This window comes from Stomoxys calcitrans, chromosome 2 (genome assembly GCF_963082655.1).
Source record: "Stomoxys calcitrans chromosome 2, idStoCalc2.1, whole genome shotgun sequence".
NCBI lineage: Eukaryota > Metazoa > Arthropoda > Insecta > Diptera > Muscidae > Stomoxys > Stomoxys calcitrans.
In genome coordinates, this window is record NC_081553.1 from 113430604 (window position 1) to 113456431 (window position 25828).

The following is a 25828-nucleotide window of genomic DNA, read 5'->3' on the forward strand; positions in this document are numbered from 1 at the left end:
AGGAAGGTTTTTTTTCTTTAAAATATACTATCTTAAAAAGCTTAAGCAATTTTTAACTTTTAGAACTAAAAACACTACTTCACGTGTAGCAGCACAGAATGACACTCCCTTTCAAGCGACAAAGTTGAAATTTTGTTTACTTTTCCGCGTTGCTTTTGTGAGATTTGTATGAAGAGTTGCATTCTTGCATCGCGACGCTAAAAAGCAGAGCTCAACGCGCTCATTCTCTTTGGCCTTTATACAAATCGGCCCACGGATCTATGCAGCATCCATTATGTTATCGATTATTTATAAAATCACTACGTGTGCACACGCCACATGTACTTGTGAGACAGTTCTCATAGAGTTGCCTTATGTAGTCATTCGAGGTTTTTTGCGCGTTCTAGGTGGCATTATTCCTGCTTGACATTAGTGTTTCTCCACGTCAAACTATTTGGAAAGGCTGAGAAATAAAATAATTAAGCCGCATCAGATAAATAAGCAAAAAAATAGAGCAAATTTAATTAGAACACATTAAAAATGGTTAGTTTAATTAATACTATTGACACTGGCCATGAGGATATGATCCACAATGCCGTACTGGATTATTATGGCATGCATTTAGCGACTTGTTCTTCCGATGGATCAGTGAAAATCTTTGATGTCAAGAATGGTAATCAGGTCTTGGTTGCTGATCTTAAAGGCCATCAGGGTCCAGTGTGGCAAGTTGCATGGGCCCATCCAAAGTTTGGCAATATTTTAGCTTCGTGTTCTTACGATCGCAAAGTGATTGTCTGGAAGGAGGGTGGCGCTAATGATTGGACAAAAATGTAAGTATAAGCGCTGATAAAGCACGATATGTGTGTGATGTCACTGAATAATGCTCTCTTGTCGTTCTTTAGTTATGAATACAGCAACCATGATTCTTCAGTTAATTCTGTGGCATTTGCTCCAGCGGAATATGGCCTCATGTTGGCATGTGGCAGTTCAGATGGTTCTATATCCATATTGTCATGCAACACGGAGTATGGTGTATGGGATTGTAAAAAGATTCCAAACGCCCATACGATTGGTTGCAATGCTGTAACATGGTGTCCCTCCACTGTGCCAGAGCCAGCCTTTGACCAAAAGTCTTCAACACGCAGTGCCGGTATTAAGCGTCTTTCCAGTGGTGGCTGCGACAACTGCGTAAAGATATGGCGTGAAGAAAGTGACCGCTGGGTGGAAGAAAGTCGCCTAGAGGCTCATTCCGACTGGGTTCGTGATGTGGCTTGGGCTCCTTCTATAGGACTGCCACGTTCTCAAATAGCTTCCGCTTCTCAAGATCGCCATGTCATTATTTGGAATAGCACAGATTTTACAACATGGTCGCCAACAATTTTACATACATTCGATGATGTTGTATGGTCGGTCAGTTGGTCCATGACTGGTAATATTTTAGCCGTCACTGGCGGAGATAATAAGGTTACGCTGTGGAAAGAGAACAACGAAAATCAATGGACGTGTATCAATGATGATGCTTCAGTAACAGGCGGTCAGCAATCAGAGCAACGTACACTGTAAAAAGATGCCATACCATTCATATTGCATCAAATGAGTGGAAGGGGAAGAAACGGAATTATGTTGAACGTCTCCTTATCTCTCAATTCTTAAAGAAAATGTTAGTAACATGATTTTTTACCAATGCAGTTCCATCATAAAAATTTGATAAGAAGTTGCTTTAAATATTTCCATGTATTTGTCACATATGTATGTGCTAAGAAAGACAGATTGTATGTTTTTCTCTTTGCCGCATTTCTTTCAGTAGTGATGGAAACATTTCTAGAGTTTGTTAATTAGTAAGTTACACATGTATATTTAATCGAAACGAAACTACTATATGGTCAGGACAACCTTACAAATAAAAGTCTTTATATATAAAAAACATATTTTCTCTTGTATTAAAAGAATTTTCGGTTTTGTATTTTTTATTTATGATGCTGTTGTTATTGTAGCAGTGTACGCTGAGGCCGCAGCGTTTGGAAATGGGTCAATACGGTACGTACAACCGGCTGACATGGGACTTTTTTGTAATTATAATCGTGTTGTTGTTGTTGTAACCACATTTTCATGTGGCGGTGGCGATCTACGTCAAGATCCTGTAGGCGAGCAAGCTCGTTCCAATGGACCGATTGCCTCGGGAACAGGGTGGCATTGGTTATATAAAAGCCCCAAAAACTCGTCTTGTCATATCGAGCATCGTCGGCACGCAGTATTTGTGCAAGAGCCGGTGCCACCCGACCTTTCACTGAGACTCCACTCGATGAGGTGCGTTTAGAAGGATTGAGGTCTGAGTCGAGTCGGTCTGGCAGGGAAGTTAAACAGATGACGCGTGTCGTGTGGTCCCTGGTCACAAATGGCTTAAGACTTTTGGGCCGTGGATACTTATCCTCAAAATGATGATTTGTGATAAGCTCAGCTCAGAAGGTATTGCTTAGACAGCATGTGTTATGTCTTCGCACGGGTGGGATCTTTCTCTCCTGATGGAGGTGGTGCGGGTGAGAACTGAGGAAACAGTCCGTCGCAGTTCGTAGAGCGGCATTCTGACAGATCGTCGGACTTTGTGACCCCTTCGACCTCTCCCATACGGCAATCTAGGCAACAGCAGTACCCTAACCCCAATATTGTCGGGCCAGTGTATATCCTTCTTGCAATTGAATTGCAATGGTCTGCGGGGCTTGATCAACGAGATAGTGAAAAAGCTGACCAACACCTGCAGCCTGCACAGTTGTCACGGATGCATTGTGCAACCTAAGGATCGCTTTAGGAATGGAGGTGGGGGATTGGCCTTCGTGATATACCATTCCGTGTAGTATGGAGTGTATGGGGATAGCAGTCATGTCCGGTACTGCTGAGATAGAGCTATACAACTTGTACATACCGCCAGTTGGTAGGTGTGACCCAGTTAATGACGGTTTATATGGCAGCTATATCGAAACATGGACCAATTTGGCCCAATTACAATCCCAACCGACCTACACTAACAAAAAGTATTTGTGCAAAATTTCAAGCGGCTAGCTTTACTCCTTCGAAAGTTAGCGTGCTTTCGATAGACAGACGGACATACAGACATGGCTAGATCGACTTAAAATGACATGACGATCAAGAATATATTGAGTTGCCCAAAAAGTACTTGCGGATTTTTTATATAGTCGGCGTTGACAAATTTTTTCACAGCTTGTGACTCTGTAATTGCATTCTTTCTTCTGTCAGTTATCAGCTGTTACTTTTAGCTTGCTTTAGAAAAAAAGTGTAAAAAAGTATATTTGATTAAAGTTCATTCAAATTTTTATTAAAAATGCATTTACTTTCTTTTAAAAAATCCGCAATTACTTTTTGGGCAACCCAATATATACTTTATGGAGTCTCAGACGCATATTTCGAGGTGTTACAAACAGAATGACGAAATTAGAGTACCCCCATCCTATGGTGGAGGGTATAAAAAAGGGCCACTTTAACCTAACCTAAACTAGTAAGGGGAACCAACCTCTGAAAAATGTAATGATGTTCACGCCGGGATTTGAACCCAGCCGTTCAGAGTAATAGGCGGATATGCTAACCTCCGTGCCACGGGTAGCAGAGGTCTGGGTAATACCTTTTGTGTGTTCTATGCATTCTATCGGAGAAAGGGCTATGTGGCGGATGCATAAAATATGGTCAGATCTGGTCCACACTCATATGATGAGGGGTCCGTGCAACTCACTGTAATGCCGAAAATGGGGGGAAAAAATTCATTTCTCGGCTCAAACACTTAAATCGGGAGATAGCTTTATTCAAATTCGACACATTTGTCGTTAAAATCGGGGCAAAACTACGACTTTAGGAACTTAAGATTTCTTATGGGGATATCGGTATAAAGAGTTTCATATCAAGATATAGGCCATTTTTGAACTTTAGGCTGCAGAGTGATTTCAACAAACTGACTGACGGATACCTTTAAATCGTTTATTTAAATAAAACGACGATCTAGTACTTTGTAGCCTTGAAATTGTATAATTTGATGTGTTGCAAATGGAATGGCAAAATGACCCACTCTTCGGTGGTGGGTATGAAAACTTGTAAACGGATTTGGAGTATTATACCCACTACCGAAGGATGGGTGTACATTCCTTTTATCATTTCATATGCAACACATCGAAATATCCATTTCCGACCCTATAAAGTATATATATTCTTGATCAGCGTAAAAATCTAAGACGATCTAGCCATGTCCGTCCGTCTGCTCGTCTGACTGTTGAAATCACGATGCAGTCTTTAAAAATAGAGATATTGAGCTGAAACTTTTCACAGATTTTTATACCCTCCACCATAAGATGGGGGGTATACTAATTTCGTCATTCTGATTGTAACTACTCGAAATATTCGTCTTAGACCCCATAAAGTATATATATTCTTGATCGTCGTGAAATTTTATGTCGATCTAACCATGTCCGTCCGTCTGTCCGTCCTTCCGTCCGTCCGTCTGTCTGTCGAAAGCACGCTAACTTCCGAAGGACTAAAGCTAGCCGTTTGAAATTTTGCACAAATACTTCTTATTAGTGTAGTTCGGTTGGTATTGTAAATGGGCCATATCGGTCCATGTTTTGATATAGCTGCCATATAAACCGATCTTGGGTCTTGACTTCTTGAGCCTCTAGAGTGCGTAATTCTTATCCGATTGGGATGAAATTTTGCACGACGTGTTTTGTTCTGATATCCAACAACTGTGCCAAGTATGGTTCAAATCGGTTCATAACCTGTCTTGAAGTCTAGGGTCTTGACTTCTTCAGCCTCTAGAGTGCGCAATTCTTATCCGATTGGAATGAAATTTTGCATGACGTGTTTCGTTATTATATCCAACAACTGTGCCAAGTATGGTACCAATCGGTCCATAACCTGATATAGCTGCCATATAAACCGATCTGGGATCTTGATTTCTTGAGCCTCCAGAGGTCGCAATTATTATCCGATTTGCCTGAAATTTTGCACGACGGATTCTTTCATGACCATTAACATACGTGTTTATTATGATCTGAATCGGTCTATAGCCCGATACAGCTCCCATATAAATCGATCTCTCTATTTTACTTCTTGAGCCCACAAAGAGCGCAATTCTTATTCGAATTGGCTGACATTTTACACAGGTCTCCAACATAAATATAATTTAATTGTGGTCCAAACCGGACCATATCTTAATATCGCTCTAATCACAGAGCAAATCTTTTCTTATATCCGATTTTGCCTAAATTTAGGACAGTGAGTTGTGTTAGGCCCTTCGACATTTTTCTTCAATTTGGCCCAGATCGGCCCAGATTTGGATATAGCTGCCACATAGACCGATCTCTCGAATTATAGTTTTGGGCCCATAAAAGGCGCATTTATTGTCCAATGTCGCCGAAATTTGGGACAGTGAGTTAAGTTAAGCCCCTCGACATACTTCTGCAATATGGCACAGATCGGTCCAGATTTGGATATAGCTCCCATATAGACCGATCTCGCGATTTAAGGTTTTGGGCCCACAAAAGGCGCATTTTGTCCGATTTCGCCGAAATTTGAGACAGTTGTGAGTCTAACACAACTGACATTCTTCTTCAATTTATCCCAGATCGGTCCAGATTTGGATGTAGCTGCCACATAGACCGATCTCTCGATTTAAGGTTTTGGGCCCACAAACGGCACATTTATTGTCCGATTTCGCCGAAATTTGAGACAGTGAGTTGTGTTAGGCTCTTTGACATTTTTCTGAAACTTTGCGCAAATTGGTCCAGATTTGGATATAGCTCCCATGAAAACCGATATCTCGATTTAAAGTCTTGGCCCCATAAGAGGTGCATTTATAATCCGATTTCACTGAAATTTGACACAGTGACTTATATTAGGCTTCTCGATATTCGTCTCGTATATGGTTCAGATCGGTTAATAAAAACACTAAAACTACTAAAAACACCAATATTTTGTTATACACAATTGAACAATGACTTGTACTTATAAGTATTTAGTTTAAATCGCAACATATTTCGATATAGCTGCTATGGGGCAAGGTATGCATTTTTCACCGGAATTTGATGAAAGGTGGTTTACATATATACCCGAGGTGGTGGGTATCCAAAGTTCGGCCCGGCCACACTTAACGCCAAAATTTAAGAAAAACAAATACGTTTTCTTAAATTTTGGCAGGAAATATTTTTCTTGAATGGCAACACTGATCACTATATATTTCTTAATCATTATAGGTTTATTCCCCACTGTGCGGTGAACAAAATTTTCAAAAGATTTTTTCTACCTTTGTTTCAACGCACATTTTCCTCGTTAGATATAATTAAAGCTAGTTCTTATTTACCAAACTATTTCGTCGCGCGCTCTTGATGCCAGTGTTAGGTCGGTAATAGCCTTGTAGCGCTACGTAGTAACTCGTGCAGGATATTTCACTAGTACCAGTACCACAAATTCTTGTGCAAAAAGGGAACAGGAAATATTCATACTTTGTATTAACAAGTGTTCCACACTTGCACTCCAAATTGAGTTAACATTATAGCGCTAATCATCTGCAATTTCTTTTAAATATCCCCCATTTGCCTGCGGCAGGCTCATGGGGAACCTGAGGAACTTGAAATTAGTTTCGGTAAAGTAATGACTTTTATCGTTAAAACTATTGATGGTTGTTTTCTGGTTTGTTGTTTTGTTTGCCTGCGCTGAGTGCTAAGAAATTAAGAATTAATGGAAAAAGGTCAAAGGTCGTAATGGTCAATAAATAAAAGTTTACCTCGGAGGAATGGAAATATTTGGCATTTTTTATTGCAATACAAACATTTTTCTAGTTGGTTTGAAGTGCCTTAGGGTGTTGCGAGCTGAATAATGGGTACGTTGATGTACACTCAACCAAATTTGTTATTCAAAATAGCAAAAATGTTTGCTAAAACAGCAGTTTTTGTCTGCTGAAAATGGCAAAGCAGACATTACTGCTGTTTCAGCAAACATAGAGTTGCTGTATTAGCAAGCATTTCTTACTGCTATTTCAACTAACAAAATCTGATGTTCTGAATACTTTAGGCATTTTTTTAGAAATTTTGTTGGAAGATATGATTTTAATTTGTGGAATATTATCGTAAAGAAGCTACCTGATCTATCCGTTGGTATACATTCGAAATGTGACTCACCAACTAAGGATGGGTGTATTTTCATTTTGTCATTCCGTTTGCAACACATCGAAATATCCATTTCCGAAAGTATATATATTCTTGATCAGCGTAAAAATCTAAGACCGTCTAGCCATGTCCGTCCGTCTGTCTGTTGAAATCATCCTACAGTCTTGAAAAATAGAGATATTGAGCTGAAACTTTGCACGGATTCTTTTTTTGTCCATAAGCAGGTTAAAATCGAAGATAGGCTATATCGGATTATATCCCCCATATAGACCGATCCGCCGATTCAGGGTTTTAGGCCCATAAAAGCCACATTTATTAACCGATTCTGCTGAAATTTAGGATAGTGAGTTGAGTTAGGCCCTTCGACATCTTTCTTCAATTTGGCCCAGATCGATCCAGATTTGGATAAAGTTGCCATATAGACCGATCTCTCGATTTAAGGCTTTGGGCCCATAAAAGGCGCATTTATTGTTAGATGTCGCCGAAATTTGAGACTGTGAGTTAGGTTAAGCTCCTCAATATATTTCTGCAATATGGCACAAATCGGTCTAGATTTGGATATAGCTGCCATATAGACCGAACTCTCGATTTAAGGTTTTGGGCCCATAAAAGGCGCATTTATTGTCCGATGTCGCCTAAATTTGGGACGGTGAGTTGTGGTGGGTCCTTCGACATTCTTCTTCAATTTAGCTCAGATCGGTCCAGAATTGGATATAGCTGCCATATAGACTGATCCCTCGATTTAAGGTTTTGGGGCCATAAAAGACGCATTTATTGTCCCATTTCGTCAAAATTTGGGACAGTGAGTTGTGTAAGACTCTCCGACATTTTTCTGCAACTTCGCCTAAATCGGTCCAGATTTGGATATAGCTGCCATATAGACCGATCTCTCGATTTAAGGTTTTGGGCCATAAAATGCGCATTTATTGTCCGATGTCGCCTAAATTTGGGACAGTGAGTTAGGTTAAGCTCCTCAACATACTTCTGCAATATGGCATAGATCGATCTAGATTTGGATATAGCTGCTCTCGATTTAAGATTTTGGGGCCATAAAAGACGCATTTATTGTCCGAATTTGCGAAATTTGGGACAGTGAGTTGTGTAAGGCTCTTCGACATTTTTCTGACACTTGGCCTAAATCAGTCCAGATTTGGAAGTAGCTGCCATATGGACTGATTTCTCGATTTAAAACATGACCCCATAAAAGGCGCATTTATAATCCGAACGGTATAAATGGTTTACATATATACCCGAGGTGGTGGGTATCTAAAGTTCGGCCCGGCCAAACTTTACGCCTTTTAACTTGTTTCTTTTAACATCCCCTTCATAATTAAGCAGCAGTCATTTTCAGCAAACAACAGATTTTTCAGCAGTAAGCCTGCTACTCTGAAATTGCAGTACTACTGCTGTAATAGCAGAATCACTGCTACAACTACTAATATTCACTAACTACTAATATTCAGCAGGCAGTGATCGCTATTTTCAGCAAACTTTTTTCTATGAGTGTAACACTTTTCTTGACCGAGTAGGTTAGGTTAGGTTTAAGTGGCAGTCTGTGATACCACACCAGAGGAAGAAGGAAGATACCTTCTAGTTCCTACCGTTGAACCAATCACATCGCTTTAAAAAGCCCAATAACTTGCGAATGTTCACATCAGCTAAATCAGACAGGTCCTCAAAGGAATGAGAATCTAAAGTGGAACTCCTTCTGACTGCTTGAGCGGGACACACACAGAAGGTGTTCTATAGTCTCTTCTTCTTCGATGTCCTCACAGCTTCTGCAAAAGTCGTTGCAGGCAACCTTCAGTCTGTCAGCATGTTTTCCGATAAGACAGTGACCTGTCATGACGGACACAATGACTAAGACGTTGGTACTAGCCAATGACAGCAAAGCGGTAGACGGTAGGAAGTTCCTTGTCTCTCAAGCTCGTCTGCTTTACAATTCCCTGGGATATCTCTGTGGCCCGGCATCGAGAACAGGTGCATTTTGAACTGTTCAGCCATCTCGTTGAGAGATCTGTGACAGTCGAGGGCGGTTTTTGCGTTCAGAAATACGTTCTCCAGGGAATGGCTGTCTGGCTGTCTGAGAAGATATTTATGCCAATTGTCGTAATGACATTATATCTTAGCTATTCGACCACTTCCTTAATTGCGAGGATCTCCGCTTGATACATACTGCAGTAGTTGTATAACCTTTTCGATATGACCAGGTCTAGATCTTTAGATTACACCCAAAAATCCACCTGGCCGTTTAGTTTGGAACCATCCGTATAGAAGTCTATGTAACTTCTGTTACCAGGGACATCGTAGTTCCAATCGATTATATCAGGAATAGTGGTACAGTATCTTTTGTCAAAAAGCGGCTCATCTACTCTGTCTGAAACATCGGACATTGTTTGTTGATTGAAGCACCGTCCACAAGACCACAACACCATATATCATTATAGGTTTGACAACTGCAGTATATACCCAATGCCTGACACGAGGTCTAAATCCCCAACATTTGCCAATGGCTCTCTTGAAGGTGTGTAGGACAAGAGTTGACTTCAAAAATTTTGGATTTGAATTTCAATTTCCTGTCCAGCAAAACACCCAGGTATTTTGAGCTTTCTGTAAATGGAACATTCTCTCCTCCCAAGGAGACAGGTTTCACTGTAGGCAACTTGTATCTCCTGCTGAAAAGAACTACTTCTGTCTGACACGGATTTATTCCTAGATCACCTTCGGCAGACCACTGTGCTGTTGCACGTAGAGCTTCCTGAAGTATATCTCTTAGATTGTTGGGAAACTTTCCCCTAACCGCAATTGCCACGTCATCAGCATATGCGACCACTTTATGGCTTTTATGGCTATATTCCAAAGTAAAAGAGACTGTACACTACCTTAAGATGTTCTTCTACTGACCCATCTTTTTAGATCCACAGATCCCAAGCCTGCGGTAATACATCTTTCAGTAAGTAAGTTATTAATCAACTTTCTTACGGTAGAGTTGATGCCTAGAAACTCCAACTCCTTCATGATTGATGTCGGTTTTGCATTATTGAAAAAACCTTCAATGTCAAGAAATGCTACCATTGTGTATTCCTTGACAGCGAGAGAACCCTCTATGTAGCCGATTAGGTCGTGAAGGGCTGTTTCAGTGGATTTGTCTTTACTATATGCATGCTGTTGCCGCAACAGGCGATCTCCAGGGAGTTTTGACCTAAGATATGTTTCTATAAACCTTTTAAAAGTCTTCAGCATAAAAAATGACAGACTAATAAGACGACAATTTTTCGCCTTCGTGTGGTAGGGTTTTTCTGCCTTCGGAATGAAAATGACTAACGTGTCCCTCCATCCCACAGGTATATATGACATTCTGATGTAGGCAGAGTATATCTCCCAAAGCCAGGGAACCAGTCTATCAGACACAGCATGTAATTCAAATGGTGACACATCATCAGGGCCTGGCAACTAAACTTTTTATGGCCCAAAGTATTTTCGACTTGGACACCGACTAATGCTTATCAGCGACAACTTCTTTAGGCGGCACGTAGCCCGTTGGAGAGTTTCCCGGGAAATGTGTATCAACGAGTAGTTCTGTGTATCACTAGACAGTGTGCACATCCCACCGTTATAGATTTCGAGAATAGGATCCTCCTTAGCCTAGTGGCTTCAGATGTATCCTCCACGGAGCCTTTTTTCAGCTTGACCTTGTATTTTCTTAGCTCACCCTTATGGACGTCCCAATCGTGAGGTGTCCTTGTGGCTTTCACACTGTTAAAGAGTTTTCTGCAGCCCTTCCTTAGACAAACCAGTTCTGGGGTCCACCATGGCGGTCGCAGTTTGCCCTTAACTTGGCTCTAGGACATGCTGATACAAGCGAGTTATTTAGGGCCTTCATGATCCACTTTACCGCAATGTCTATGTCCTCCGTAGTTTCCACTTTCTTTTCTGGTTTAGAAGGGATAGTCGTACAGAGTGTGTGCGAAATATATCAAATTCCGCCTTTCTTCTGTTAAGCCGGGGGACCACTTTTGCAGCATTTTCTCCTGTGCTTAAATTAATATAACGATGATCAGAGAAGCTGTGGTCATCCACTTATATCCTCCTGCTTGTCTCTGGTAATAAATCTTGGTTTATTTCCTTTATCCTAAATCGCCAGATTGCAATTTATGACATATTCGCTGCTCACCCCTTTCGCTTATATCCGAACTTCCCCATTTCTGCATTAACATCACTACAATGAGGCTCTTTATCCCTGCAACTTAAGTCTTGAAGGCGGCATCTCTGAATCGTGTCCCATATATAAGGAAGCCAGCCAGTAATGAGATTTGTTTATTTCAAGGCTGGTTTCTATTGAATCTTCTGTGCTTAGTGACGGAAGGAAAAAAACGTTTAGACTACACTTCGCAAGAATACAAGCACTGTGTCTCCCATTTCCCGTACCCTTGAGTAGTTTAAACCTAGGAATTCTTAGTCCAAGAACCATTCCTCCACACACCCATGGTTCCTGGATAAGAACAGGGTCAAATCCTCCTGCCATCAGAAGGACCTTTAGTGCCGTCAAAGCGGCTTTACAATGGTAGAGATTTACCTGCAGAAACCGGACTATAGTCGGAATTCAGAATTTTCACCACTGTTGCGTCAGCCTCGTCTTCTGAGTCCGCCAGGAGTTCATCCTCACAAGATTCGTTCAATGTTGTCATGATGAGTTTCTTTACTCATCCAGGGGCAATTGAGAATGCAATGGAAACATTCATCCTTAGCACACTGGACACTTGCGGTGGGAACGATTCCTCAGTCTTTATGTGGTCCAAAGATCCTGCCCGTACGAAGACAAAGATTTTACCCAAAACTATCCACAGCCCAGAAGCCTTAAGGTAGATCGACAAAGATCGTACCCGTGCGAAGACAAAGATCCCACCCGAAGGTATCCACTGCCCGGAAGCCTTAAGGTATATCTACATGATCTAGAGCGTTAGGTTCAGCGCTACAAGAGACAACCTCTAGGTTAAGCGGCATATCCAGCGGGTTTGGACAATATTCATGCAGGCACGGCAGCAGATGCAGTGAATAGCTACCGGATGAATGTGGTCATTGGAGAACGACCGCCTTAGATTGCACCCGGCAAAACAGTGTAGTTCTAGCTCAATTACGATCCGGCAGATGCAGCCCCATCAACTCCTACAGAGCAAAATTTGATGCCGACGTGCAGGATGTATGTTCCGATTGTGACCAGGGACCACATGATACATGCCACCTGTTTAACTGCCCAGCCAGACCCATTCGACTCAGACCCAGATCCCTCTGGACTCACCTAATCTTAGTCGCAGAGTTCCTGTATCTTGATACCCAGATGAAAAGTAGAACGCAGCACACTGCTACAACCACACTATAGCTGCTGCTGTTGGAGTGCCTTTTTGAGTTCCGTCCTGCTCCACACGATACACGTCACCTGTTTAACTGCCCAGCCAGACCCATTCGACTTAGACCCAGATCCCTCTGGATGTGACTCATCTTAGTCGCAGAGTTCCTGAATCTGAATACCCAGATGAAAAATAGAACGCAGCACACTGCTACAACCACACTAGCTGCTGCTATTGAAGTAAAGGGTGATTTTTTTGAGGTTAGGATTTTCATGCATTAGTATTTGACAGATCACGTGGGATTTCAGACATGGTGTCAAAGAGAAAGATGCTCAGTATGCTTTGACATTTCATCATGAATAGACTTACTAACGAGCAACGCTTGCAAATCATTGAATTTTATTACCAAAATCAGTGTTCGGTTCGAAATGTGTTCATTCACCGTAACGTTGCGTCCAACAGCATCTTTGAAAAAATACGGTCCAATGATTCCACCAGCGTACAAACCACACCAAACAGTGCATTTTTCGGGATGCATGGGCAGTTCTTGAACGGCTTCTGGTTGCTCTTCACTCCAAATGCGGCAATTTTGCTTATTTACGTAGCCATTCAACCAGAAATGAGCCTCATCGCTGAACAAAATTTGTCAAAATTTGAACACATTTCGAACCGAACACTGATTTTGGTAATAAAATTCAATGATTTGCAAGCGTTGCTCGTTAGTAAGTCTATTCATGATGAAATGTCAAAGCATACTGAGCATCTTTCTCTTTGACACCATGTCTGAAATCCCACGTGATTTGTCAAATACTAATGCATGAAAATCCTAACCTCAAAAAAATCACCCTTTACCTTTTTGAGTTCCGTCCTGCTCCGCAGGTGCACACCTTGAGCCCAATCCCAACGGATGACCCATCCACTTATAGCTTATTGGGTGCCGTTTCGAAGCCTTGCCCTCCTGTTTATACATGTCAACCGGATTTTCAGTCTCCTGCAGTCCGCCATATGTGGTCGATAGTTCAGTAACAACTGCTGAGTCGCCTTCGGAGTCCCCAACCTTCAGTTTCAACTTGTTGAACCCTTAGGATACAACTCAGTCTTGTTGAGGTCTGCGAGACAGTCGGAGTTTTGTACGAATACTGCATGTCTCCGATCACCATCAGCCTCATTCAATCTACCAGTCAGTGGTTGAAAGATTAGGATTACAGTCCCATAGTCTCCCAAAGTATGGATTCAGGATCTTTAACCCGTTTCTATACACCTTCAGTTTCAACTTGTTGAATCCGAAAGATACAACTCCTACAGACTTGTTGAGGTCTGCGAGACAGCAGTATGGATTCAGGATCTCCATCCCGCTTTTATACGCCTTCAGTTTCCACTTGTTGAATCCTTAGGATACAATTCCTTCAGGCTTACCGGAGTTTTGTACGTATATTGTCTCCGGTCATCAACAGCCTCATTCAATCTACAAATCTTCCAGTCAGTGGTTGAAAGATTAGGATTACAGTCCCTTAGTCTCCTAAGTATGAATTCAGGATCTGAGGCAATCCTTGGTATCCAAGCGTGTGCCATGGGTCGAGAAGGAATATCTTCCTACTTGACTAAATCCAGTGCTGCACCTGGCCAGATCTCACCAATCTTTGGCGCAACGATACATTTCAATTGAGCGTTGATCTCCGAAGGCAATTAGTCTGAATCGGCCCCGATACCAGTCTGCATCGTCACAAACTGGAGGAGTCCCAGGAAATTCCGCAAGATACCACTCCAATTCTGCAAGATACCATTCCAATTCTTTCTAGTTATGCAGCCCTCTTCTTCTCCCTTCTCGACAACCGCCATCACCAAACTATCCCTAGCGACATTAGCAACGGTTCTTGGACCCGTCTATTGTTCGCCCTAGTTCTTTTAGGCATGGGATGGGCTCCAGGTGATCGCACCCTTTTGGCTGACTGCTGGGCTGTTTCCAAATCTAGACGTGTAGCCTTTGGGTTAGTCTGCGTAGCGAATCTTCGAGTCCAATGAAGGGAGAGTTTTTGGATCATTCGCACCAAACCTCTCAAAAAATCTGAGAGCCATGCTCCTTTTATTATTCCAACCTCTTAAAGAGCATATTGATTTGCCAGAAAAGGCCGATGGTCCAGGCATGCGTAGGTAAAATAGGTTCGGCCATGTCTTTAAGACTTGAGTTAGGTGTCTTAGTCAAAAGGCCAGTCGTCTGTAGCCTGGCACAGCCGCTCTACCAGTCTCAATAGCGGACACCATGATGCGGCCTTTGAAGTCCTTTTTAAGCCTACTCCCGGGCTCTAGATATGTCGTTCGACTAGAAACAGACACAGATCATCAACCGCCTAATGGATAACACTATCGTAGCTATCCTTGCAGGCCATCGTAGCGCAGAGGTTAGACTGTCTGCCTATGACGCTGAACGTCTGGGTTCGAATCCTGGCGAGACCATCAAAAAAAATTTTCAGCGGTGGTTTTCCCCTTCTAATGCTGGCCACATTTGTGAGGTACTATGCCATGTAAAACTTCTCTCTAAAGAGGTGTCGCACTGTCGGACTCGGCTATAGAAAGAAGGCCCCTTATCATTGAGTTTAAACTTGAATCGGACTGCACTCATTGATATGTGAGAAGTTTGCCCCTGTTCCTTAGTGGAATGTTCATGGGCAAAATTTGCAATTTTAGCTATCCTTGAGTGGCTTAACCTGTTTTCCCGAAAATAACTACCTATTACAGAATATTCTTGCGGAGTGAGATAACAAAACGTCCGCACCATTCAACGGTTCATAACTACTCCTAGCTTCCATACTTATGTGTGGCCCGATTTTCACTACTAGGGCCTTGATATTGGAATTGGTAGCATTCTGCTAGTGACATTTTTTTTTTCAGTGTATGTTGAAAATGTATCAGTGTGTTTGCTTTCAGGCATTAGATCCTTGCAAATTTCCTGTTCTAAATCAAGTGCATTTTACAAATAAATGTTATATCCAACTCATGTCCTTGTCAACGATGGAGCTTTTCTAATTAATTCCAGCTTTAAACACAATGTCATTCATATAACGTGTATATGTTGAAAAGCTTACCCTATGCGCCTTAAACATTGGACGTATTTTCCATTAACCTTTGACAGCGAACAACAACGCACCATTTGGTGGCCCTCACGAAAAGAGTTTAGCACTATGTTTTCTGATTTAAGAAACCTCACTAGTAAGAATAACAAGAAAGAAAAAAAGAAGAATTGGAAAAGGGTCTAAAACAATTTTTGCCTTAAGTAGAGCGGCGTAGTTTGCGACGAACAACTTAAATAACGACGCCAACAATTAATATTTAATCAAAACAAAAATCTACCAAAGAGTTTTTCTTTGAAAGTACGCGAATATTGTGTGGGCGAAAGCGGTGGTATATTAGGGTTAAGTTAAAATCTTCAAAAAATTGGTATAAAATAGTAAAAGCAGATTGTTTTTGCATACCCAAACAATGGTCTTTTCACAAAACTTATTTGGATATCAAATTATTAGATTCGTTTATATGACACATAAAAAAAACTCCATCGAAATTTAATAAGAAGATAGCTCGTCTATCAAAAACTTAATTTTTATACCCACCACCATAGGATGGGGTGGTGGGTCTATAACTTGGTATAGCTCTTATATAAACCGATCTCCCAATTTGACTTCTTGAGCCTCTGGAAGCCACAATTTGGCTGAAATTTTGCACATAGTATTCTCCTATGACTTCTAACAACTGTGTCAAGTGCGGTTCAAATCGGTCTATAACCTGGTATAGCTGCCATATAAACCGATCTCCCGATTTGACTTCTTGAGCCCATGGAAGCCGCAATTTTCATTCGATTTGACTACAATTTTGCACATAGTATTCTGTTATGACCTCCAACATTTGTATCAAGAGCGGTTCAAATCGGTCTATAACCTGATATAGCTCCCATATAAACCGATCTCCCGATTTGACTTCTTGAGCCCCTGGAAGCCACAACTTTCATTCCTTTTTCCTCCAAAAACTGTGTCATGTAAGGTCCAAATCTGTCTGTAACCTGGTATAGCTCTCATATAAACCGATCCCCCGATTTGATTTTTTGAACTCCTGGAAGCCTCGGTTCGGTCCCAAGAAGCTTTAATTTTGCCGTTTTGAAAGAAGTTTGGTATGTAGAATAAAATTATGCCCTTCAACTAAATTTCCCTGCTGAACTTAGCACGATTTTACTTGTTTGTCTTGCCATTGACGCCTTTAATGTGTAATCTGACTGAACATTTTGTATTTTCAATAGATATGAAAAATACACCTTATGTGTCCTGAGGAAGTTAAATCGGAGGAGCCACAGATACAGCAGGAGCTAAGGTACGGGTTGCCTTTTATATTTCGGGATTAGAGAACAAAAACAGATATTAATCATCCCCATTAAGACTTATACACTTTTGCTTGCGTTTGAACCAATTGTCAAAGCACTTTTGCCACTCTGATTGAGGTATCTCCAAAACATGCATTCTGAACGCATCAACCGCTTTTTCAGGTGTCGAAAAACGTTGACCTCTCATTTTATGTTTAACGCACGGGAATAAAAAGAAGTCATTCCGTGCCAAGGGAGGCCACCGTAGCGTAGAGGTAAGCATGTCCGCCTATGACGCTGAACGCCTTGGTTCGAATCCTGGCGAGACCATCAGAAAAATCTTCAGCGGTGGTTTTCCCCTCCAAATGCTGGCAACATTTGTGAGTTACTATGCCATGTAAAACTTCCCTCCAAAGAGGTGTCGCACTGTGCACGCCATTCGGACTCGGCTAAAAAAATGGAGGTCCCTTATCATTGAGCTCAAACTTGAATCGGACTGCACTCATTGATATGTGAGAAGTTCGCCCCTTAGTGGAATGTTCGTTGGCAAAATTTGCATTTGCATTTTATTCGGTGCCAAGTCAGGACTATACGGCGGATGACTCATGAAATCGATGTTTTGAGTGCTCAACAAGTAAAAGCGTGCTAAGTTCGGCCGGGCAGAATCTTGGGAACCCACCACCATATATCTAGTTATAGACCGAATTGGACCGTATTTGGCGCAGTTGTTGAGAGTCATAACAGAACACCATGCACAAAATTTCAGCCAAATCGGATTCCAAAATTGCGGCTTCCAGGTGCTCAAGAAGTCAAATCGGGAGATCGGTTTATATGGGATCTATATCAGGTTATACACAGATTTTAGCCGTACTTGGCACAGTAGTTGGAAGTCTATATAGAACACTATATGCAAAATTTCAGCCAAATCGGACAAAAATTGTGTCTTCCAGGGGCTCAGGAAGTCAAATCGTGAGATCGGTTTATATGGGTGCTATATCAGGCTATAGACCGATTTGAACCGTACTTGGCTCCGTTGTTAGGAGTCATAACGGAATATTTTGTGCAATATTTCAGCCAAATCGAATGAATATTCAGACTTTCAGGGGCTTAGAACAGTCGTTGGAAGACATAACAGAACACCATGCACAAAATTTCAGCCTAATCGGACAAAGGTTGTGGTTTCCATGGGCCCAAGAAGTCAAATTGGGAAATCGGTTTATATGGGAGCTATATCCAAAACTGAACCAATATGGCCCATTGGAAATTGCATATAGTGTTCTGCTATCACTTCCAATAATTGTGGCAATTGCTGTCCGAATCGGTTTATAACCTGATATAGCTCCAATATAAACTGATCTTCCGATTTGATTTCTTGAGCCCTTACAAGCCCCAAGTTTTGAGCATGTAGAGCTTTTTTATGACTTTCAATAAATTAATCGGTCTTTAACCTGATAGGGCTCCCATATAAACTAAAATCCCGACTTGACTTCTTGAGTCGTTACAAGCCGCAATTTTGTCCGATTTGTTCAGTTCCCAGAAGCTTTAATTTTTGGTTAGCATTTGTCAGGGATCTTTGCACGGTATTTCTTTTTAGGTGAACAAAGGATGATGGATAAGAATTGCTTTGCTATTGGAGCTACAATATATCGGGCCATACTTGGATGATGGAGACCATAGTAGATGTCATTGTTAAAAATTTCGCCCTATAAAGGCTCAAGACATAAAATCGGGAGGTCAGTTTATATGGGAGCTAAATTAGGTTTGGGACCGATTCAGGCCTTATTTAGCATGTATATTGGAGGTCATGGGAGAAACAACTAAACAAAATTTCAGCAAAATCAGATAATCAGATTTGTTCTAGAGCCTCAAGAAGAAAAATCGGGAGATCGTTTTATATGTGAGCTATATCAGGTTGTAAACCGATTCGAACCATACTTAGCGCAGTTAATGGAAGTCATAGCAAAACACCTTATACAAGATTTTAGCCGAGTCGTATAAGAATTGCGCCTTATAGAGGCTCAAGAAGTCAAGATCCGATATCGCTTTATATGACAACAATACCAATTGACCCACACTAATAAGACATCCGACCTACACTACACAGAGCTAGGACTTGACCAAATGCCAGGACGAGGAGGCCAACGTAGCGCAGAGGTTAGCATGTCCCTCTATGATGCCTTAAGCTTAATTCGAAAGATCGGTCTATATCGCAGCTATATCCAAATCTAAACCGATCTGAGGCCTAAGACCCTAAATTGGCAGTTCGGTCTATATACAGTGCGATATAGCCAATCTTCGAACATAACCTGTCAATGGACAAAAAAAGAATCCGTGCAAGAAGAAGCCGCGATTTCAACAGACAGACGGACGGACGGACAGACGGACGAACAGACGGACAGACGGACGGACAGACGGACGGACAGACGGACGGACAGACGGACGGACAGACGGACGGACAGACGGACGGACAGACGGACGGACAGACGGACGGACGGACGGACGGACGGACGGACAGACGGACAGACGGACAGACGGACAGACGGACGGACGGACGGACAGACATGGCTAAATCGTCTTAGATTTTTACGAGGTTCAAGAAACTATATGCTATACAGGGTCGAAAATGGTTATTTCGATGGGTTGCAAATGAAATGACAAATTGAATATACCCCCGTCCTTCGATGTTGGGTATAAAAAAGGTGTCGAAGGGCCTAACACAACTCACTATCCCACAATTTTTGGCGAAATCATACTATAAATGCTCCTTTTATGGGCACAAGATCTAAAATCGGTCTATATGGCAACTATATCCAAATCCGAACCAATACGGGTCATATTAAAGAAGGATGTCCCAAATTTCGGCTGATGCATCCGTTATCGGCCAAAGACTTTAAATCGAGAGATTGGTAGCTATATCCAAATCTAAAGCGATCTGGGCCAAATTGAAAAAAGTTGTTTAGTGACCTAACACAACTCTCTGCCCTAAATTCAGCGAAATCGGACAATAAATGTGGCTTTTAAGGACCTAAGACCTTAAATCGGCAGATCGGTCAATATGGGGACTATATCAAGAAAAAGCCCATTTTCGAACTTGACCTGCCTATGGACAAAAAAAGAATCTGTGCAAAGTTTCAGCTCAATATCTCTATTTTTAAAGACTGTAGCGTGATTTCCACAACGGACAGACAGACGGACGGACATGGCTAGATCGTCTTAGAGTTTTACGACGATCAAGAATGTATTTACTTTATACGGCCGGTAATGGATAATTCGTTGTATTGCAAACGGAATGGCAAAATGAATATACTCCCATTCTTCGGTGGTGGGTATAAAAATGGTATGGCAGCCATGTAGAAACTTCTCCCAAAGAGGTGTTGCACTGCGGTTCGCCATTCGGACTCGGCTATAAAAAAACACCTCTTATCATTGAGCTTAAAAACTAGAATCGGACAGCACTCATTGATTGAGTAAGAAGTTTGCCCCTGTTCCTTAATAGAATGTTCGTGGGCACAGAATGACGATATAACTGAAAGTCTCCGTGCTTGAATTGAAAAACAAAAACATTAAAAAATTTTATTAAAATTTTGTCTTAAGAAGAAATTTCATTAAAAGTTTGTCTTTGAAATATGTCATTAAAATTTTGTCTTTAGAGACAATTGCAATGAAATTTTGTTTAAAAAAACTTTATTGAAATTTTGTGTTTGGGTGTGTATGATAAATATACGATGAATACATCATACGCCACACGTCACCATGCTCGTTCAAGTCGGTCGGTCAAATCGCTAAATCATGGCGGTTACGAAAATTATGGCCTCTCCTTTTATAGCCACCACCGAAGGATAGGGGTATATTCATTTTGTCATTCCGTTTGCAACACATCGAAATATCCATTTCCGACCCTTTAAAGTATATATATTCCTGATCAGCGTAAAAATCTAAGACGATCTAGACATGTCCGTCCGTCTGTCTGTTGAAATCATGCTACAGTCTTCAAAAATAGAGATATTGAGCTGAAACTTTGCACAGATTCTTTTTTGTCCATAAGCAGGTTAAGTTCGAAGATGGTCGATATCGGAATACATCTTAATATAGCCCCCATATAGACCGATCCACCGATTTAGAGTCTTAGGCCCATAAAATCTACATTTATTATCCGATTTTGCTGAAATTTAGGTCAGTGAGTTGTGTTAGGCCCTCCGACATCCTTCGTCAATTTGGCTCAGATCGATCCAGATTTGGATATAGCTGCCATATGGACCGAACCTCCGATTTAGGGTCTTAGGCCCATAAAAGCCACATTTATTATCCGATTTTGCTGAAATTTAGGAAAGTGAGTTGTGTTAGGCCCTTCGACATCCTTAGTCAATTTGGCTCAGATCGGTCCAGATTTGGATCCTCCGATTTAGGGTATTAGGCCCATAAAGCCACAATTATTATCCGATTTTGCTGAAATTTGGGATAGTAAGTTGTGTTAGGCCCTTCGAAATCTTTCATTAATTGGGCTCAGATCGGTCCAGATTTGGATATAGCTGCCATATAGACCGAACCTCCGATTTAGGATCTTAGGCCCATAAAAGGCGCATTTATTATCCGATGTCGCCGAAATTTGGGACAGTGAGTTAAGTTAAACCCCTTGATATACTTCTGCAACATGGCACAGATCGGTTCAGATTTGGTTATAGCAGGCATATAGACCGATTTCTCGGTTTTATGTTTTGGGGCCATAAAAGGCCCATTTATTTATTTTCCGATGTTGCCGAAATTTAGGACAGAGAGTTAAGCTAAGCCTCTCCACATATTTTTGCAATTTGGTCTTGATCGATCACCATTTGTATATAGCTGCCATATAGAACGATATCTCGATTTAAAGTCTTTGTTGAAACCAGTTCAACACCATTATTATCTTAAATGAATTTAAATGAAGTCAAATGAATTATTATACTGTATTGAATTTCCCCTACATATTTGTATGATTAATGCTAGAATATGGCAACTCATTGCTTTAGCCTGCAGCGCAGATAAAAGCTTTCATTTAGTACTATAAGCCTATTTGTCTCACTCCAACTTTCACCTAATAGCTGAAATTAACTATTATGAACCCAGCTTTATGCTGACTTAGCCTCATAGAACTCACTTGTGCAGCATCATTGACAGGAGGCGGTAAGGAGTAATCTCTAATAAAACTGTTCAAACACATCAAACTGAACCTGTACCTTTGTTTCATTTTTTGTTTCTATTTCTATTTGAATACGGATCTACTATTTGGAAATACTTTTCTGGGAGTCAAACACTTAAAGATATACAGTCCATTACAGAATCCACTCTCGGATTTGTACATGGTCCATCGTTTTTTTTTTAATTGCGCAAAAAAGTTGCTTAAATAAGGAAAATTGCATGTAGAAGCCGATCCCATAATATTCGGACAATAAACTGTATCTGTTAAATATTTTCCTCATGCAGGTTTATAACAGTTAGGAAAATTGTTGGTATAAATCTCGAGAAATAGGCCCAAACCTAACTAGATTTGCATTGCTGGTAAAGATTCCAATGTACGTGTAGCGGAAATCCGCACACAAAACGGAACATTGATTCGTCCTTTGGTGAAACTATGTATCCTACCCAATGCCTAGACGTTAGCCTTAGCCTATTCCGTTCACACATACAATAATTCTTACATTTTTAACTTAACCTTTAGCACACCCAAATGTCGAATTTGCAAGGATCGACATTTCCTCAAACATTGTCCCGCCTTCCAAGGAATGTCTGTGGTAAGGAGACGAGAGGTAATCAGAGAAAAGGGATTTTGCTTTAATTGCCTCTGTACCGCTCATACCCGGAATTGGTGTCCATCACGAAATAAGTGCATGGTATGTCAACTCAACCACCATACAATGGTACATGTGGACCAATCCTCAACTCCTAAAGCCACTCTTCAACATATGCATCAACACTCCCAAAACACTACACGCAAGATCGAAAAAAATGGCCGTTCGTGCAACAGTCGCAAACCCAACAGCACTCAGCACCGTGCAAAATCCAAAGCTCAAGATCAGGAACCGCACCTACACTTCAGAGAACGGCTAAGCCATCGGACAAGACAGCACGTTTTTCTTCCAACATTGCTAGCTAGGATCCCAACACCCGATGGCCCAGCAAAAACGAGAATTCTCATGAATTCCGGTGAGGTTCAAACAATGATTCTTCAAACCCTAGTCGAGCGACTGCATCTTCGCACAACCAGAAAGGATAACAAGGAGTACTGCACATTGAATTTGGAATCATACCAAGATCCTTTAGCAAAAATCCAGATCATAGGTATGGTCCAAAAAAAGTTCCGAACAACTCTCCCCAAACCAATCAGCGAACCAAAGCTGCGTGCCATATACGACCACATTACCGATCTAGCAGATCCGAACTTCCACAATCCGTGCAACGTCGAAATTTTGCTGGCTAATGACCAAATACCAAGAATATTGCGAGCTGGGATGATCCAGACTTCCTCAAGTATGCCTATAGCCCAGAGCACAATATTCGGCTGGACAATTTCTGGAGCTTGTCGCTACTAATGTTGCATTCATGCAAGGCGGCCGGCATGTTGAAACCAGTTCAACACCATTATTATCTTAAATGAATTTAAATGAAGTCAAATGAATTATTATACTGTATTGAATTTCCCCTACATATTTGTATGATTAATGCTAGAATATGGCAACTCATTGCTTTAGCCTGCAGCGCAGATAAAAGCTTTCATTTAGTACTATAAGCCTATTTGTCTCACTCCAACTTTCACCTAATAGCTGAAATTAACTATTATGAACCCAGCTTTATGCTGACTTAGCCTCATAGAACTCACTTGTGCAGCATCATTGACAGGAGGCGGTAAGGAGTAATCTCTAATAAAACTGTTCAAACACATCAAACTGAACCTGTACCTTTGTTTCATTTTTTGTTTCTATTTCTATTTGAATACGGATCTACTATTTGGAAATACTTTTCTGGGAGTCAAACACTTAAAGATATACAGTCCATTACAGAATCCACTCTCGGATTTGTACAGTCTTGGCCCCAAAAAAGGCGCATTTATAATCCAATTTTACACACTGACTTATGTTATACTTTTTGACATCCGTGTCATATATAGTTCAGATCGGTTTATTTTTAGATATAACTACTAAAAGACCAATATTTTGTTATATACAATTGAACAATGACGTGTACTAATTAGTATTTGGTCCAAATCGGAACATATATTCATATAGCTGCTATGGGGTATAAGGTATGAGTTTTGCACCGGATTTTGACGAAAGGTGGTTTACATTTATATCCGAGGTGGTGGGTATCCAAAGTTCGGCCCGGCCGAACTTAACGCCTTATTACTTGTTTTGCCTAAGGAGAGATGCCGGGAAAAGAACTCGACAAATGCGATCCATGGTGGAGGGTAAATAAGATTCGGCCCGGCCGAACTTAGCACGCTTTTACTTTTTATTTTTATTGTCTTTGAATACGAAAGTTATCTTAAAGTTAATTTATGGGACAACAAAAAATTACTTTAACCATGGTTTTTTTACAAATTACATAGTTTCTAAAACTAAAACTTGTTTGTAATGGGAAATGAATTAGTTACAGCAGGACCCAATCCCCCCACCCGACTGACCGCTGGCTGTTCAATGGCTTCCATGTCCTAACTCTATCTAACTTTCAAGATGAATTTCTATAATTTAAAACTTTTCATCCAAATCCTATTGGGGACATGGGTGCGTATGATATATGTACAATAAATATATCATACGCCATACGCCACCTTGCTCGCTCATTGTTCCATATCAAAATGCTTGGCAATAATTATATGCAATATCAAATCGTCAAATCATGGCGGTTACGAAAATTATGGCATCTCTTTTTCTACTGGACCATTACCATAGACATACCCAGCATTTCTCACACAGACTGATTATGTAAAAGGTAATCCATCTTGGCCTTTATTAAATTAGGCGGTTTGATTGGTTTTCACAAGAAGCCACTTAATAAAAGGTAACCCTAATGTTTAACAATTGCATAAAAAGAAATTCCTCTTTGTGACAAACGGACATTTTATTTTTGTGCAAGTATTTGTGTTTGGCTCGTGTTTGTATAGTTAATAGGGCCACTGTTTCATTTTAGTTTTGTAATAAGTTTTCTTCAACTCTCATATACGAGCGCATTAGCTTCAATAATTCACACGAATTACAGTCATAAACTAAATAGACCAAGCGGACACGCGTTAAGCTATGCTCCTTGGGTAAGAGCTCTCCTACTCATCGTATCAACATGGCAATTTTTATTTTGTGCTGCTTTCATAAATTGCGCACAGTGGTTGACTTTAAAAAAATTATATGTAACCTTCATAGGTATCTAATCGGAGAGCAATACTAAACACATAGATACAAAGACAACTCAGCGTTTTAGGAAACATTATGGTCTTGATTTTATTAATCTCAATCCTATATATAAAAATATGCGTTTTTTTTTTATTCCGTATTAACTTAAAATCGGCTGAACAAGGGGGAGCAACTTCCTCTACTGCGGCGGCGAAATGGGCTACCGAAAGTTTGGGATATGGGCTAAAGTTTGGGCTTAAGCCGCGTGGCATGCACTGGGTATATACTGCAGTTGTAAGACTTTTATGGTGTTGTGGTCTGGTGGACGGCGCTTCAAAGTTCATCTACTGAACAAAGTATGGCTTGTTTGTGTAAGACAGACGCATTGAGGACGACACCATCTGATGCACTGAGTTTAATGCTTCACCTAGTGCCTCTGGACATTATGGCTAGACACATTGCTGCGACTGCTGCTATGAGTCTAAGGGAGCTTTCTCCTTGGTCATGTGGCGGCTACGGACGCTATGTTATCCTTGATACAATACTCGATGTTCCAGGCAGCGTGCATTACACATTGACTTTGCCGCTTTTTGATAAAAAGGACTGTACCACTATTCTTGATAGAACAAACTGGAT

General features: G+C 41.0%; 1 protein-coding gene across 1 annotated transcript; it reads left to right on the top strand.

Moving 5' to 3' along the window:
• The first annotated feature begins 391 nt into the window (after window positions 1-391).
• On the top strand, window positions 392-1947 carry LOC106089792 (protein SEC13 homolog). Its single transcript, XM_013255782.2, has 2 exons — window positions 392-809; window positions 882-1947. Exons 1-2 carry the CDS (start codon window positions 520-522, stop codon window positions 1540-1542), a joined length of 951 nt encoding a protein of 316 aa, XP_013111236.1. The 5' UTR covers window positions 392-519; the 3' UTR covers window positions 1543-1947.
• The last annotated feature ends 23881 nt before the right edge of the window (window positions 1948-25828 follow it).